General features: G+C 39.5%; 1 protein-coding gene across 2 annotated transcripts in view; it reads right to left on the bottom strand.

Moving 5' to 3' along the window:
- ITGA8 (integrin subunit alpha 8) overlaps window positions 1–18,476 on the bottom strand; it is a 179,765-nt gene that overhangs the window by 10,759 nt on the left and 150,530 nt on the right. For both annotated transcript variants that reach the window (XM_034643803.1, XM_002926627.4), the window contains exons 27-28: window positions 14,452–14,565; window positions 7,868–7,969 (exon numbers count right to left, since the gene is read on the bottom strand). In XM_034643803.1, coding sequence (XP_034499694.1) covers window positions 7,868–7,969; window positions 14,452–14,565 — 216 coding nt within the window. The remainder of the gene's footprint in view (window positions 1–7,867; window positions 7,970–14,451; window positions 14,566–18,476) is intronic.

Genomic DNA, 18,476 nt, shown 5'->3' on the forward strand with positions numbered 1-18,476 from the left:
TATCTGATATGAGAATTGCTACTCCAGCTTTCTTTTGAGGTCCATTTGCGTGGAAGATGGTACTCCATCCCCTTACTCTAAGTCTGAATGCATCTTTGGGTTCAAAATGAGTCTCTTGTAGACAGCAAATGGATGGGTCATGTCTTTTTATCCAATCTGCAACCCTGTGGCGTTTTATGGGAGAGTTTAAGCCATTTAGATTGATAGAGATTATTGACAGATATGATTTTAATGATGCCATTTCTCTTTAAAGTCTTTGTATCGGTTGTGACTTGCTGCTCTGTATCACTCTTGGGGCCTTTTTACCTTTATAGAGCCCCCCTTAATATCTCCTGTAGGGCTGGTTTCGTGGTTACGAAATTGGTTAATGATTGGCGATTTTGGAACGTCTTTATTTCTCCATCAATTCTGAATGACAGCTTTGCTGGATAAAGGATCCTTGGCTGCATGTTTTTCTCTGAAAGAGCTTTAAAAATGCCCCCCCAAGCCTTTCTCTCATTCCAGGTCTCTGTAGACAGGTCTGACGTAATCCTGATACCTTTGCCTTGGTACGTGAGAAATTTCTTTGCCCTGGCCGCTTTCAATACTGTATCCTTGGATCTAATATTTGCGAATTGCACTATGACATGCCGTGGCGTAGGTTTGTCCTGGTTGAGCTTGGATGGGGTCCTCTCTGCCTCTTGGACACGAATGCTTGTTTCCCTTGCTAGATTAGGGAAGTTTTCAGCTACAATTTGTTCAAATATCTCTTCTAGACCTCTGTTTTTCTCCACCCCTTCAGGGATGCCGATGATTCTGACATTGGATCGTTTCATAGAGTCAGTAATCTCCCGTAATCTACATTCGTGGGCGTGGATTTTTTTAAGACCAGCTTCTATTTTCGTTTTTTCTTCTACTAACCCATCCTCCAATTCGCTAACGCGTTCCTCTGCCTCGGTGACCCTGGCCGTCAGAGCCTCTAGTTTTGACTGTATTTGGCCCACTGAGTTTTTAATTTCTGTCAGATTCGCTCTCATTTCTGCCCTTAGGGATTCTATATTCTCAGCAACGCTTTCTCTGATGCTTTTTTCAAGTTTACTCATCATCTTGACCATTGTTGCTCTGAATTCCATTTCTGATAATTGGGATACATCCATATGTATTAATTCTGTGGCCGAGGCCAATTCTGTGGCAGAGGCCACAGACTCATTATCTTTTCTTTGCTGGGGGGGACTTCTCCTTCTCGTCATTCTGATGAAGAGAGATTGCGGGGTTGTCCAGAGCCCAAGTTGTTGACTGGGCCAGGCCGTGCGCCCTTGTTTTATAGAGATCTTAGGGATATGGGCTTCTTCCTTAAAGATTTTATTTATTTATTTGAGAGAGAGAGACAGACAGTCAGCAAGAAAGGGAATCCAAGTAGGGGAGTGAGAGAGGAAGAAGCAGGCTCCCAGCGGAGGAGCCCGATGAGGGACTCCTTTCCGGAACGCTGTGATCACGCCCTAATCCGAAGACAGGCGCTTAATGACTGCGCCACTCAGGCGCCCCGGGTTGTGGGCTTCTTGATTTTTCAGCCTGCCTTCTGCGGGAGGGGCCTGCCGCACGGATACTCAGGCAACCCTGTTTGGGTAGAGTCTCCATGTCCCCTGCGAGGGGGATGGGGATGGGCACGCTGTGAGCGGGTATTTCCAGGCGTTTGTTCTCTGGCGGGTTCTGAGGTTTCTTATAGATGTTTCTTCCCCCTGAGCTCTAAGTGCACTGAGGAAACAACATAGTTTCAGGCTATATTTGGTGCATGTGTTAAAGATCCTAAAATTTACTGATAGGTAATTTACAGTAACACAAGCAACCATGCTTCTCCATCTTCCCTGTCCCGTTTACCTAACTAATATCTTAAATCACGTCCCCTGGTTTCATGGTAAACATAGGAAACGGTCCCAGTTTTGTGGAGATATATATATATACATATAGATAGATAGATAGATCTGTGTATCTATATATGGAGCTAAAGGAGTAGAATGAAGGGCCAGAGGGCCACAGACTGTTCTGTTCAAATTGTTAGGTTAGTAAAAAGCAACTGGATGGGAGAAGAGCTACCAAGGAACTTTGCTGGGTTTCTTTGCCACTTGGCTACTATAGGTTTTGATGCTATTATCTAAAAATCTGGTCATTCTGTAGAAACAGGTAGGAGAAGTCACTTACAAAGAGTTAAAATGATATGTGAAGGCTGTTCTTTTTTGCAGCAATAATGGAAAAATATGAATAAAATATTAAATTGAACAGGATATACTTATTAGGGTCTCTTGAAGCAAAAAAACAGCTTTATAGGTATAATTACAAAATCTATTGGCTTTTCATTTGCATTCACCTCCAAAGACTCTGATAGCAGTTTCTTAAAAATGTCTGAGTAGATGAGCCCTCCTGTCCTTTTCAGTTCCAAAATTCCGAAATTCTCATCACCAAAACCACCGTCAGTCTGCTCCCATTAACATTACACTCACTCAAAAAATACCATGCTATTCTCTTTCTCTGAGTATTTTAAAAGTTAAGATTACACATGTCATGTACATTTCCTGTAAGTCATCATATGTAATTAACCAAGAGGAAAGGACAAAGAGTTTTAAAGGAAAGCAAACTGGAAAACTTTCCCCCTGCGCCTGCATTCTGCTTTTCTTGCCTGCTGCCTTTAGGACATCCACGTGGCACTGAGGCTGCCCAATCTTCTCAATCTAAAATGCAAGCAGCTGCAAAGACCTTCCTTGGCCCCTGGTGTTTTCCTAAACTTATCTAGGCTTTTCACCATATAGTCAAGAAGTCATTACACTGAGGACAGTGGAAATACAGAAAATCAACAACAGTGCCCCAGAGCATTTCTCCAGATTTCAAGTGCCGGGGAGCTATTTGGTTGTTGCTGGAAAGAGGTGGATGAAAAGTCAAGGGTGACACATCACTGGAAGAGTCGTATGTGTCTTGGAAAGGGAGGTCTTTCTGAGGGCACATTGATCGAGGAGTCATGTGACACAATCATGTGTATAAATGGCAGTGAAATGGGGCATTTCATTCATGGGTGGAAACAGGTAAAGCCCAGCTTTTCCTGAAAGTCAATGTTCTGTATAAATTAGAAACTTGAACTGCGGAGGCAAGCTTACTAGAGAAAAACTTAATTGATTACTTTTATGGACTAAAGCTTATTTAAATTTGTATTAGTGCTATGGAAATTACAGGATAGTTTTGGGAAAGCTTGCCAAGAAATAAAATGTTGGAAAATACTAAATAAGAATAAGCCCACAAGAAACTTAGTTATCCATTGGATAACTAATAGTAAGAAAATAGATTTTAATTTTCGGTTTCTCATGACTAAGCAATGATTTAGTGTAATAATTTTTCATTCCTTTGAAATAAGATTCTTTAAATACCCCATGTTCTCTGAAGCTCTGTAGGTATTATCATCAGCTCTAAGCTGGAACCTTCTGTAACCCTGGTATAGATCAGTGCCATCCAATAGAAATATAACATAAGGCACATATGTAATTTAAGAATTTTCAGTGGCTACACTAAAAAAGAGGAAAAAGATGAGATATTAGTTTTAATAATTTATTTAACCCTAAATATCAAAATTATTATTTCAACATGCAATTGACATCAAAATATACATACATTTTAAACTCTGCCTTTTTTTAAATGAAGTTTCCAAAATTCAGTGTTGTTTTTTTTTTTTAATATTTGCAGCACATAACAACAAACTAGATTTTCAATGGTTAAAGAGAAGCATAGTCTCACAGAAAAAACACAGTTGCATTTAGTGGAAAAACATCTTATACTGCAACAGTGTTTAGGTTTACATTTAAATGAGTTAAAATAAAATAAAACTATTAGTTCAGTGTCACAGTGGCCACCTCTCAAGGTACTCACTATCCACATGTGGCTGATGGCTGCTATATTGGACCACACAGCTCTAGAACAATCTGTATAATCTCACACATTTGCCCATTTACCCAAGTCCCTCCTTACAAGGTTCATTCATCAAGAAGGTGGTCCCAAGGCAGAAGGTGGGGTATGTTGAGGACTAACGGTTTCCTTTAAGAATATGGGCAAGTGATTATATATTTCAACTTCTTTAAGAAAGAAGGGTAACGTTGACTAACAGAAGTACTCAAAATTTAGGGAGAAAAACTCAAGTGTGTACCATCTAATCAACAGACTATTTCAGTTTATCTTCATGTATCAAGAACGTACAGCTATCTAAAGAAATGGCATAAAATTTTAACAATTCACTTATTAGAATTATCTGCAATTTTGGGACATGAGATCCATAAATTATAAGTGGTTTAGACTTTCTTAAAGTTATGCTAAGTAGGGAACATTTAATCACATCATAAATCTTGTTCTTTATTATGGTTGAAAGACCATAAACAAATTTTTAATATGCCTACATTTTATCATTGACATTTATGATATGTTTTTGTATATTTTGACAAAATACCAAGGTAGAAGGAAAAAGCTCTCCTGTATTTGCAGTTGTAATTAATGTTGACATCTGTATTTATGTATCACAAAATCTTGTGTAAACATACTTCATGGGGGTCACAGGAATGTTTTAAATGAATGTACCAAGATACCCTACCTACAGTGCCATTTAGAAGAAAATAATATCATAAAGTGGACCAGCTGGACCCGCATTTTAACAACATTTAAATAACCCCTATGAGATAACCAGTTTGAACTCCAAACAATTGTTTAATAATTCCATTTTAAGGATTTGAAATTGTGCTAACAAAGGAAATGATTCCGTTTTTGTATGGAGGTTTTCAATAAGGATTCTCAGGAACTCTTTTATAATAACTACTGTTGGAGTTGTACTAGACAATAATATTCCCTCCTAGGCATCAGTGATGGAATTCAGCTTCAGCGACACGACACACAAATGCCAACGTTCCTTGCTAAGCAAAGAAAGTGTTCAAGTAACTGAATCCTGTTTTTTCTGCTGCGCTGTAATGATTGAGCAGTCAATCATAGCCCTTTGCATCAGGCCACCTTTCCCTCACCTCTGAGCACAGCCAGGGTCACGTTTCATGAGTTCATTCATTACAAACACAGACATGCTGCAGGTAGCAGGTAGGGGATGCTCTTTTCTTCAATGTGTGAAGCTCATGTAGGGCTCCAGAAATGGTTGAATCATGACCACATTGACAATGGAATACAAACTAACTAATCATCCCACACAAGGGCCTAGGAAAACAAGTCTCATTACAAAAGAAGTATTTGAGAGGGTTTCTCCATTGGCAGAGTATAGATGGAGCTCCTATGATTCTCAACCTATTCCAACTGATTGAGCACCTTAAAGCAATTCCCTTCTGTTGCATTCTTTTCAGATAAGAATGACCTTTGAGAGGAATTCACTATAAAACACATCAGCCAGCTCAAAGCACACCCTCTCAAACCAAGCCACAGCAGGAAAATTGTTTCCCTGTAGCCCAGAGCAAACTTTCTACCAGCCAGATCTCCACTCGGTCAGGTGTTGGGAGACCCGACAGCACCTTCATTCCTAAATGTTTTTCCAATAACCTTTCCATAAATGATGTGGTAAATCATCCACCTCAGATAATAAGGCTTTTAAAAAATGCAGTGACGAGGGTGGTGGGGATGAGGGAAAGCACATGTATCAGATGATTTTGTGGATCTTTCGAGATGAGTTGAGAACAGCAGGCTGTCACCTGTGGCCAGTACAGAAAGACCCAACACTGTTGACAGGATTGGCTGTAACATATGTTTCTGGTATGGAACACATGCTCCGAGAAAACAAAGGGACCCAGATTTATCTCCCTTACAGACAAGCCTTTGAACCTCTTTGGATGAACATTCTATATTAAAACCCAAAGCCTCTGTCTTCTAGGTTGAACGTAAATCCAAACTACAGCAGACATCTTGTGAGGGAAAGAAAGGCAAGCTAAATGAAGAAAGATGTGGCCATCCTTACGTTAAAATGCCACCAAAGTTTACGAAAATATTTTGACATTTCCAAGTTGGGCTTCCCTGACTTAGCCAGGGAGGGTGAGACATTTTGGGAGGGTTACTATTACTGACACTTGAGGGGTACCTTGTTCCAGGTGTAATGCAGGGCTTCACAGACATCACTTTATTAACCTTCTCAACAATGCTTTCAGGTGAATATGGTTAATAGCCTTAGCGAGGTACAGTGAGTTCCTAAAGGTTTCCTAATTAAGGCAGGCAGAGCCAGGACAAAGCCCAGGAGAATGTGTGTGTGTGTGTGTGTGTTTAGTAATACAATCCCACTTTTTTTCATTTTTTAAATTTAATTTTTTAAAATTTTACTTAAACGTAATTAATTAACATATAGTGTATTATTATTTTCAGAGGTAGAGTTTAGTGATTCATCAGTTGCATAAAACACCCAGTGCTCATTCCATCAAGTGCCCTCCTTCATGCCCATCACCCAGCTACCCCATCCCCCCACCCCTTTTCCTCCAGCAGCCCTCAGTTTGTTTCTGAAACACATTTGAAATGTGGGTCTTGCTCTGTGTTACCTGACCCCGTGCTAGAGATCCCTAGTGCTTTTATTTTATTGTTTTATTTTTAATTTTTTAAAGTAGTTTCCACACCCAGGGTGGAGCCCAACACGGGGCTTGAACTCACGACCCTGAGATTAAGACCTGAGCTGAGATCAAGGGTCCAATGCTTAACCAATTGAGCCACCCAAGACCCCTCTCAGTGCTTTTAAAGCACAGTGCCATGGCCCCATCCCAGCCCTCCTCAATCCTGATATTCGGGGTGAGGTCTTAGCATGTATATATCTTTAAAGTCTCATGTATGTTGATGCTTTGTGTACTCAGGGTTGAAAATCACTAATCAATTGGATTCACCTAATTTAAATTACTGAAAGTAGATTAGGCTAGAAAGATTAAGTTTTATAACTACATTTTAAGACCTAGGCCAATAAGACATCATGATAGTATCAACTTCTATACCATCCAAAGCAGTGCCTCTAGAACTGTACTGTGTACCTGATGCCCTGATTGTGAAAAAACGCAGATCCTGACTCAGCAGGTCTGGAGTGAGGCTTGTTTCTGGATTTCTGACGATTTGCTAGGTGATGCAGATACTGCTGTCTGCAAACTGCACTGCGAGTAACAAAGACCTGGGGACCAGGGTTCAAGTGGGGGTTGTATCTACGGATGGACCCAGAGATGAAGATTTAAATCTTAGTATTCTTCCCCAGAGCTCTGGCTGTGATCACGTTCATTGTAAACTCAGGGTTTGGGTGACTGTGCCTGCTCATCCTCTGTCCCCTGTGTCCTTGTCCACTCTCCATGGGCTTGCCAAGCTGCTGAGGATGCCAGCAGTTGTGCTGTGACAGATAAATCCCCAACAGTGATGTTTAATAGCCTCAATTTTAAAATAACATTTCATTCAAATGAAGCTCATACTGTACTTTTTTTCCAGGTGAAAATTATAGTTCTCTGCATAGAAAGGAAAGATGACTAAGGTCATCCAGCTGTCCCTAGGGAAGAGCATCCTCCCCTCCCATCCCCACCTCACTCACCATGCTGTCCTTAAAATAAAACAATCAGGACGATTGCATTATAATAATCATTGCTATCTGGACTTCTTCCAAATAAAATGGCTTGATGAAAAAGTGGTATTAGTCCTGCACTGTGATTTTTCTGAATAGGAATTGACATTGAAAGTTTAAAACTTTGATCAAACAACACTAAGTCATTTCCAGACCGAGATAAGAAAATAGTGATCCAGAGAAGGAAACTTTACTCAAGTCAATGTGATAAGCATTTAAATGTAGCACAAGCTGAACAGTGATTTAAAAAATAATTATTTCAATGAAATTATTTTGTCTCTATGTTTTTCAGATACTCACTGCTATGCTTCCCTCTGGGAGTTTTGCTGGCTGATCTTTATAAGGCATCTTCTTCACTTTGAAGGACACCAGGGATGCAAGAGAATAGGGATCATTTTTTCTCTGAAATTAAAAATATTTATTTAAATATATTCCATGTAAATCTTTAAAAAGTTATACAGACAGCCGTCCAGTTGTTTTCAGTGTTTTCCATTTCCAAAGCAAAATTTCATTTTTCCTTCTTTTTTCTTTTTTTCTCTTTTAAAATTGTTTTCCTCATCCAATCATCCTATCCTTCTATCCATCTCTCCATCATACATCCAGACATCCTTTAAGACATCCATCCCTCTGTCCATCCAACTGCCCACCCAGTCATTCATCCTCTAATACTTGCTACAATGAGGTTCAAATAAAAACAGAAAATCAGAGTCCTAAAAGGGAGCAAGCACAAGGATTAATAGAGTTGCTAGTGAAGAACAAAGGGGAGATATGGCGGGTTATAAAATTCTTATTATCTGATAGAGGGAAATACTTTAGAAGCGAGACTGATACTAAATTATAAAGAAATTTATCACATTTCATCTGTTATAGAAGACCCAGAGAAGGCTCTCTTAGTCTCAGCACAGTTGGGATTTTGGGGTTGGATGGGGGACTGTCCTGAGCATTGGAGGATGGGTAGCAGTATCTCTGGTCTCTACCCTAGATGCCAGTAACACCTCTACCCCAGTTGTGACAACCAAAAATGTCTCTAATTATTGTCAGCAAAAAAAAAAAAAAAAGTCTCTAATTATTGTCAGCAAAATCCCCTTGGTTAAGAACCACTGACTTAGAGCCATAGAGTTTTTGATAAAACTTTACAGTAAATTTTTTTTGTTGTTTAATTGGTTCTCATATTAACTGTTGATTAAAGTCAAAGGAAAATATTTAAGACTAAGTCAAGGAATGTAAATTTTGAGAATGTAAATTTCTGTGGTTCCCCACCATTTAACTTGAGACAGTGATTAGAGCTATCCAGTCTTAGGCTGTAGCTGGTTCATAATAGCTCTTGAGAGCAGACTTAAAATTTCTGGAATTTTGAGTATAAGTTGCTAAACAGAGTCATTTTTAAAACTTCTATATATGTACATTTCAGAAAATTATATTTTTAAAGTAATACACACCAAAAACTCAGTATTTATTAACTATTTTATTGTATCTTACTAGTATCTACGCTCTGGATATTATTTAAGTCTGTAGGATCTGGAAGGGGAGCTACTATACTATGGTGTGCTAATGCTTCTCTTCCCAACTCCAGATTTGGTGATGTCATGCTGGCGGCTTGGAATTAGCCATGGTGGGAATATTTACACCATGGGAATCAGCAAATGCTACACATTGGAGCTCCCCCCCCCCCGCACAGAGCAGTTTATTAAACATTCATAAGCACTACACCATTTATAATCCAATGTTGGGTTTCTCAAGGCCAATTCATCAAGTTGGATAGTAACAATTTTGTTTGCATTTTTTTACAAAGTTTTTTTTATTCTGTGACTGAATTTTTTTTCTCCCTTCAATAAATCTCATTTCCTCTAGATGATAAGGACAGGCCAGAGTATGCAAAACTTTTAAATACTTAAAATCACTATATCTTTGACTTTTTCTTTCTTTCTACTCCAACATTCCAGGATAAGTAACTTTATTCATTTGGAAAAATTATTTTTTCGTTGTCATTATTCTGATGTTTTCTTGTCTCCTGGCTTTTCCATTTTGGATTTTTGTTTGTTTGTATGAGAAGTGTTTTTCAAAACGTGGAAAACTTTGGTCATAAAATCTGTTATGTACTTGGTGATTTAAATCTACTTTCTTTACCACCCTGCCTGGTAGGCACAGAAGGAACATGACCAAATTCTGGTCATGAGATTCTGTGCGTAAGGATCACAATTACATACTCACATGTGTGTCCATGCTCCCCAAACTCCAATGATCAAGTTTTCTCTTGTCTCCAAGTTCAATTTAAAAAATTGATGGAAAATAATTCTCTTGCTCTTCAAGTCTTATCTTTGAGGAACAAATCAACAGAGACCGCCACCCCTGTCTCAACTCTAGATGGGAAGTTTTGTCCTGCCTGATCCTGCATTTATGAATATGGAAGTTTCTTAATGAATAAAAGGTGGTATTTGAACTCTAGAATGTAGAACACGGAGAAACAGGTTTCTCTGAGGGGATTTCCATTCATCTCTTTCCTTTACCCCCTCTTGGCCACAGTTTGATTTCTCCTCATGTTTTACTTCATCACCAATCCTTAGTATCCTTTCCAGTGGTTCACAATGCCCTGGGCTTTGCTGAATTTCAGAAACACCTGGGATCAGGCTCAGAGATTCTGATCCAGAAAGATGAGGATGAAACTATATTTGTCCTTCATTGTTTGCAATTTTGACATTGTTGTTTAACTTTTTATTTGTCTCTATTACTTTTCTCCCCGACAAGATTATATAGAAATAGAGGGTGTAAACCATGGATATAATGTTTATATCCTCCACAGCACCTCGAACAGCATCAACTCTGGCTGACTGACCATGTAAATGGACAGTGAATGAACCCTCCCACCCCATATAATACCCATTTGATAGCACCTTATAGAAGGTTTAGTCCTTTTGATGGTTGAATTGGACCCCCTCCACTATCAACTAGACTAGAAAGTTCAAGAAGTTGTAAGAAAGGTAGTGACATAAAATGCGGGCTGCAGTTCATGAAAATGAGCTGTTGACCTGCCCCTCCACTGTTTGATTCAGTGACGCAAAATGACACAGTCTGGGGTCTGAACAAATTAAGGTTGTAACAATACAACTCGTAGATGGATCTACTCCTTATTTTAAATTATTCTCCAAAACCAAGGTTTCTTCCACCTTCTTCAGTAGGAAAATGCATTTTTTTTTTCATTTTTCTAAGATGCTGGAGCTCCAAGGAATGGGGAATGTAAGCAATTAGGCTATGATCAGCTGGGGCGGCACCAAAGATACGCTAGTCTTATGACTGCAGGTCAAAGGCATGGCACAGGTAAGTATTTAATTCATGAACAACAATTATGAGCAGAGTCACGTTATTGATCCCACATTCTAAGTTGAATGCTTTCAGCCATGGTCTTCATGTGACGACTACATATTCTTATGTTTAAAAGAAATGTTGTCTTCCATGTAGCAATCCACTCAGGTAATAGCAATCACTGCCATATTGCAGGCAATTTAGGATTGAAAAAGCAGCTGGAGTTAATATCCCTTGACAATATCTTGGACCCTCAGCCTGCCCCAGCTAGCTATTAATCCTCAGAAAATGCCCTGTTCCTCTGTCATTGCTGCGTCATTTCGACCATGGTTTGTACCTCACTAGCTGCCTCTATTGTGCACTTTTGCACAATGATTTGCTTATGGTCTTGGTACTAATAAAAGTCCTCTAGTTGGTAACCAACGGAGAGTGAGGCTTTGGAATTGGCTAAATACATAGTGTGGCTGGTAACGTCACGAGCCCTTCCACTCCTACCTTCCCACTGCTTAATTCTTTCTTAAGAATTCTTTCTTATCACATAGCCCATGTTTAAGTACTCAACATTTGCCAGAAACAAAGCCTTGTGAGATGAAAAAATCCAAGCAATTACTGGTAAAATCTTACCCCGTGAAGGATTGTTTCAAGCAACAATCACAGGACAGGATATCATTTAGGACTAATCTAAATAAAATCTTTTTCTGACTGGTTTGCATGTTCACCAAGTGGACAGAAACAAACATAATGCAGCAAATCATGTCATGCAAGAATTGTAAACTTTCTAGTTTGGATTAGGGAGGCAGAAAATGTTTACCTCCTTCTGGATTGCATGACAAAACCATTAAAGAGCTCCAGTATGTAGTATATTCTTAGAGAGAGCGGGAAAGGCAGGGAGGGAACAAAAGGGAGAGAGACTGCAATGAGATACTCCTCTTTGGCACTTAGCTTCCAAGACAGGAATAAGCAGAAACTGGGTGTGTGGAAATGTGGGCTATGGCTGTGGGTAAGTGCTGGTGACTTGAGCCACTCTCTCTGGTCTTGGTTTTGGCTCACATCATGATCTCAGGGTGCTGGGATCATCGAGCAGCAGGGAGCCTGCTGGAGATTCTCTCTCCTGCCCCTCCCCCTGCTTTCTCTCTCTCAAATAAGTTAATCTTTAAAAAAATAAAATAATCGTGTTTCTCTTGACTGTGGTGTCATAATGATTTTAGTCCCGCTTCACCAAAAAGTTATTCTCCCTTATTTCAGTAGGATGTGATGCCCAAAGTAATAGAAGGAATGTATGGTTATCATTGAAGACTGTATGGGCTTGGGAATTCAGTGAGACTCCTCTCCTCAACTCCTCAACTCTGAGGTAAGAAGTAACAACCCAAAAGCAGAGTGACCATGAGCAAATTGATGGAAAGGAAGTGATACCTGAAGAGGTGCCTGGTGCAGAGTTGGCTCTCCATGGGTATTTGTTTAGTGAATGAATGAATAATGGTTTAACTAAAGAAAAAAATAAAAAATCAAATAAATTGTGTACTGCACTTCTCCCTGGTTCAGGCATTTAAAACTGGGGGTGATTTTGCCCCCGGGGGGACATTGGCAATGTCTGGAGACAGTTTTGATGGGTTGCATCTAGTAGGTGGGAGGCCAGGCATGCTGCTAAGCATCCCATAATGCACTTCCTATAAAGCATTCTAGAATCCTATAGTGATAGGTCCCCCACAACACAGAATGATCTGATTTGAAATAGTATGCCAAGATTAAGAAACCCTGCCTTAGGTTAAAACAAACAAACAAACAAACAAACAAACAAACAAACAAAAAAACACTTCACAACCACTGTTTCAAAAATACCTTTAACTTTCCTTCTATTTATTTTAGAAACAAATAAGATTTGTGAGACTACAGAAAGTGTTTTGAATCCCAGAAAACATGAAAATCCAGAGCTATGAAATTCTGTATTTACTAGTTAACTCAAAAGGATTTGATTTTCGGGGCGCCTGGGTGGCACAGCGGTTAAGCGTCTGCCTTCGGCTCAGGGCGTGATCCCAGCGTTATGGGATCGAAGCCCCACATCAGGCTCCTCCGCTATGAGCCTGCTTCTTCCTCTCCCACTCCCCCTGCTTGTGTTCCCTCTCTCGCTGGCTGTCTCTATCTCTGTCAAATAAATAAATAAAATCTTAAAAAAAAAAAAAAAAGGATTTGATTTTCTATGGCGCAATGAGCCAGATGAATTTTTTAGTAGTTAAAGCATGAGCAAGAATGCATAGATTTGGTAGGGTTTTTAATTTAGCTTGTTTCCCCCTCTCTAGATCCTTTCTAAACAACAAGGTCCCACATAGTAATATCACTTAAATAAATAGCTCTTTCCCAATGGAAAAAATTAATTTGTTTAGTATAAAAGAGATCTTAAAACTTTAAAATGCACACAATCTGTGGAATTATCTGTGGCAGTGTGGGATGCCACAGTAGAGACAAACAGAAGCAGCCAAGAATCTACTAATCACACATATGTGGAAGGTCACGGAGGTGTGTCCTGGCTGGAGCCCAGGCTGTGGGAATCTCCCTTTTCCCTTCTTCATTGATTTCTGTTTTCACCCTTGTGGGCCTACACTGTGTTCTTGTACTCACCATCATTCCACTGACTACTATTTACTGAAGAACTACTGTGTGCTGGGCACTGGGTAGAAAGTGGTGAGCTAAAGAGGTTTATTTGAATCTAAGTTACAGTCTAAAGGTCTTAGGGACTCAGGATATTTACATTGTCTTCACCTAAAAGATGAAGAAATATTACTCAGCCACAAAAAAAGAAAGAAATCCTGCCTTTTATGACAATACAGATGGACGAGGAGGGCATTACGCTAAATGAAATGAGTCAGAGAAAGACAAATACTGTATGACATCATTTACATGTGGAATCTAGAGAAGCAGAACTTGGAAATAGAGTAGATTGGGTTGGTGGTTGCCAGGGGCTGGGGCTGGGGGAATTGGGGAGATAGTCAAAGGGTACAAACTTCCAGCTACACGATGAATAAGTTCTGGGTATCTAATGTATAATTAACAATACCATACTGTATTCTTGAGAGCTGTTAAGAGAGTAGATCTCATTTGCCCCCCCCCACACAAAGGTAATTACATGAGGGGATGGAGGTATGAACTAATTTCAGTGTAGTAACCATTCCAAAACATATATATGTCTCCAGTCGTATGCTATACACCTTAAACTTACGTATGTCATATGTCAACAATATCTCAATAAAGCTGGAGAAAAAAAAATGTCTTCCCCTGATGGGAAAGATGACCAGTTGATCTTGCTCAATTTTTCCATAGACACTTCTTTTAAACAATTTTAAAAATTAAAAAATTATTTAAAAAAATAAAAAGTATTAAGTTAAAAATTAAAATGAAATCTAAAATTTTTTTAAATGAAAAAATTCAAATTTTTTTAAATTTAAAAATGAAACATGAATCGTTGAACACTACCTCAAAAACTAATGACATACTATATGTTGGCTAATAATAAACAAATTAAATTAAATTAAAATCCTTTCTAGAAAAACTTCCCAGCTGAGCATGTGCATGTGCGTTAGTGTTGTTACCTGGAGGAAGGTCTTGGCCCATAACCGTGACCTGACTTTTAGGACGGCGCTTTCTCCTCCTTCTAGCCGCCCCACTGCACAGGAGATTTGTAAGCACTCGATATTTGTACAGTTCTGCAAAAAAAAAAAAAAAAAAAANAAAAAAAAAAAAAAAAAAAGCCAACAGCAGTGGTGGCCAATCAGTGTCTTTAAATTGTGGTGGAAAATCAACATTGAAGTCAGCTTATCTGCACTGTATTTTCTCAGAAGTCACCACCTAATTCATAAATTATTCATTTAAATGACAAACAATTATATTGAAACAACCAAGAGAAAACACAGTTTGGTAGTAATGATGCTTCACTTTCACTGGTAGTGTAGAGATAAAACGGAACGTTAAATACAACGTAAGATTTAAGCTTTTTTTCCTTCTCTAAGGACTTCAAACAATCCTCCTGCTGCAGTGATTGGATTGTTCTGTTTCAATTTCATTTCTCAGAAGGTGGGAAGACATTTCTTATAGACATTTATAACACCTGACCTTGGACTAAGCGAGCCCCGGAAAGGCTTTAGAGGAAACTCCCTGTATTTATGTTATCTCAAAGACCCAGTGTTATCAACCCATTTGTTCCAAAACATCTTCTCTCTAAATTACTTTTGGTTATAAAGCAGAATCTTCTTTGAGTTCCATCCATTAAGCTGTTCTTAAACTAGTTCCTAGTTTTGCCAACTTACAATGGGTAACTTTTACTATGTGAAATGCATGTTCCAGGGAAGTATTTGTTATGAGGACGTTCTACCTGTCAAATCGTATTTTCTGATTGGATCCAGTATGGAAATAAATGGATACCTCACATCCATTTTCTGTGTACCCACGTACAGGATGATACTTCTTGAATTGTACTCCCTCACTGATTTGAATTTATCATGTGGGCTATGCTTTATTTATTTCTCATGTCTCAAGCCCTGGGCTCCGGCCTATCGATGCTCAGTAAACATTAGTTTATTGAATAGTATGAGCAGGATTTAACTGAGGCATTTCACTTTAATGAAATTGCTAAACCACAGAGTAACTTGAGGGTCATATTGCCACGAAAATCTTTTCCGAGAACCTCTGAATTTTCTAAAAGCAAAGCAATCAGGCGTATCTGATAAATTCCAGGGAGGTCAGATTTCGACATGCTGTTTCCAAATTCAGGTGGCGGGGCTGTTCTTGTTCTACTAGGGTTGGGCGCTGAGGTGTTGGGGTTTTGTTCGTCCAGCAGGAGCAGGAATTCTCGAAGCACTGCAGTTCATGTCCCCTGTGAGGACCCTCGTGTTTACCTACACTTCATCACCAACATGCTGTGTATCTCCAGTCCCACCCTCTGGAGGCAAAGGAGGTGAGTGAGAAGGAGGTGATTCTTGTGAGCCCCCTGGACTGTTGGTCCTAGTGAGCTAGCTCTGTTGGAGGCTTCTGGAGAAGATGGTGCTCAGAATGAGTCTTGAAGGGTGAGAAAGAGTGACCTAGCCATCTAGGCAGATAGGGACAAGACCAGTGCATGTTCAGAAAAGGGGTGTTCAGGGTCAGGGTGGACAGGTGGAAATGAGAGAGGAATGAGAGAAAGTCTAGGTGGTAAAGAATGTTCCTATTTGAGCCAAGGAGTTTCGATTCTATTCAGAGGGTCCCATTTAAGCAAGGGCTATGATTGAGTTTGGGTTTAGGGGCAGGTGGTATGGAAGGCAAGAATGGGGGGAGGAGAGTGGGAAGCAAGAGGGTGACAAGGGCTTGTTGCAAGAGTCCAAGCGAGAGGGGAGGAGGGCCTGAACTGAGGCACGGGGACAGAGAGAGAAAGACAAAGCTCAGGGAAGTTCAGGAAGTAGAATGGGACAATTGGTGACAAAATGGAATTTGGGATTAAGGAGAGGGAGGACTGGAGGGAGGACTAGAGGGAAGCCTTTTGGCTTGGGGAGCCAAGTGGATGGACCCTGGCATTACTGAGATTGGGAATTCTAAAGGAGAAGCACATTCTGGGGGTCATGGAGATGGAATTCTGGATAGGTTGGGGCTGGGGTGGCTATCAGAGGAAAGTATACTCTGAGCCCCTCAAGTCCAGAGTGCAGTAGGGATGGCTAAGATGGCAGGAGGCTCGGCATGGCTGGAGTTCATGATTGTTGAAAGCATTTCCCTGAAGGAGCGAAGTCTGTGGGAGAGGGGAAGGGCCCTAGGATGGAGTCCTGAGGTACAGGGGCGACAGAGGATGGGCAGAGAAGAAGCCCACAAACAGTTTTAAGAAGGCTCAGGCCAACAGACTGGAAGAAAACCAGGGGAGCGTGTTTTGTCGGAGGCCAAGGGACGGGATGGTTTCAGGAAAAGTTAATAGTATCTTATGCAGAAGATGGCTTGAAAGAAAAGGTTTCTGTAAGCTGAGTAGGGAAAGGGACAAGAAGAAAGCCTACGAGCAGGGGATGTTATGGTCATTATAAGAGCAGCAGGGGCCTGAGATGAGAAAGGCAAGGACGTTCTTGGGTGGAGGAGAAATATATTTCAGTGCTACGGATACAAATTTTTCCTATGCAAATTGGAAATTATGATCCCAACACAGGATTTGGCATTTTGCACTTTTAAATTCCTAATCAGAAATGGGATTCAGTAAGTTGTTTTTAACTAAACAAAAACCGTAGGAGGTCTTATTTAACTTTTGATTTTAGAATAAACTTTGTATAATCACTTTCTATCCAGAACTGTTTTGACTTGAGGACATGGGGAGGCATATGATTTGCAATTTTCAAACCAATAAGAGACAAAGAGAATAAAGCATGAGTTAACGAAGTCAGAAATGGAAATCAAGAATTGCCTTGCTCTCACCCTCAAGTAACAAGTTTCTGTGATATTCAGGAGTTAAAAATCATCTCGTATTAAAAATCTTTAATGAGAAAGAATGGGAGGGAAAAAACCTGACCCTGCAACAGAAGTGCATATAATTTTCAAAAGAATTTTAGTTATTGATCTCTCCTGCCTCAGTGTACTTATGAGACTTACATTAAAGCAGAAACTGAAAAACGTAAGTGAACCCTGATTTTCTAAATTGTTGGTCCCCATAGGTTTGGACACCAGTTCTCCAGAGGACTTTCACACTGATGGTGCATATTAGAATTCTATAGGTGCCAATCATTGTTTTCTTTTTTAAAAATTTGTTAAATTTTTTATTGAGGTATAATTGACACATGACATTATATTAGTTTCAGTTGTATGACATAATGATTCAATGTTTGTATATATTGTGAAATGATCACCACAATGAGTCTAGTTACTATCCATCACCGCATAGTTATAGTTTTTTTATGATCTTGAAGAGCTTTTAAGATCCGCTTTCTTAACACCTATCAAATATGCAATACAATATTATTAAGTGTAGTACCAGTCTGTACACCACATCCCCAGGACTTAAATCATTGTTCTCTGTTCTACTTTTCCTCTTGAAGGCTTTCTTTAAATGATAATATGTGGGATTTTATTAATATCCTAAACTGAATAGCATAACTATTTCCTACTCTTAGGTTTTGAAAAACATTAGCATGCCATAAAAGTTTATAGGGACTTGAATCAAAATCTGCCACCTGCCATAGCTTTTTGTCAGGTTAACTTTAGGTACTTCTATTATAATAAACATTTCTCTCTTGATTTAAGTTTAACTGAATAAGTGAGACTTGCTCGATACACATTTCTGTCCATTTCCATGTTTGAAACTTTTTATGAATATTAGAACATGTTCAAGACACATTAAAACAAAACATTTTGGCTTTTTAAAAAAAAATTTAGCCACTTTTAAGTGTAGAGCTTAGTGGTATTAATATTCACCTTGGAATGAGTGAGAGAAATGAATTGAAAATACTGACTCTTGAGTGCTCTCCACAGTTTTGCAAAGGGTTGACTAAGCTCAGGATAGATCTACCACAGCTCCCCGTGCTAAGATTCTGCAGGGTTTGGGCCCAGGAAATCAGAAGACCCCATTCTTGCCTCTTCTGGACCTCCAGAGGAATCTGAGATGCAGGGACACCTGCGG

Source organism: Ailuropoda melanoleuca, chromosome 15 (assembly GCF_002007445.2).
Source record: "Ailuropoda melanoleuca isolate Jingjing chromosome 15, ASM200744v2, whole genome shotgun sequence".
Lineage (NCBI taxonomy): Eukaryota > Metazoa > Chordata > Mammalia > Carnivora > Ursidae > Ailuropoda > Ailuropoda melanoleuca.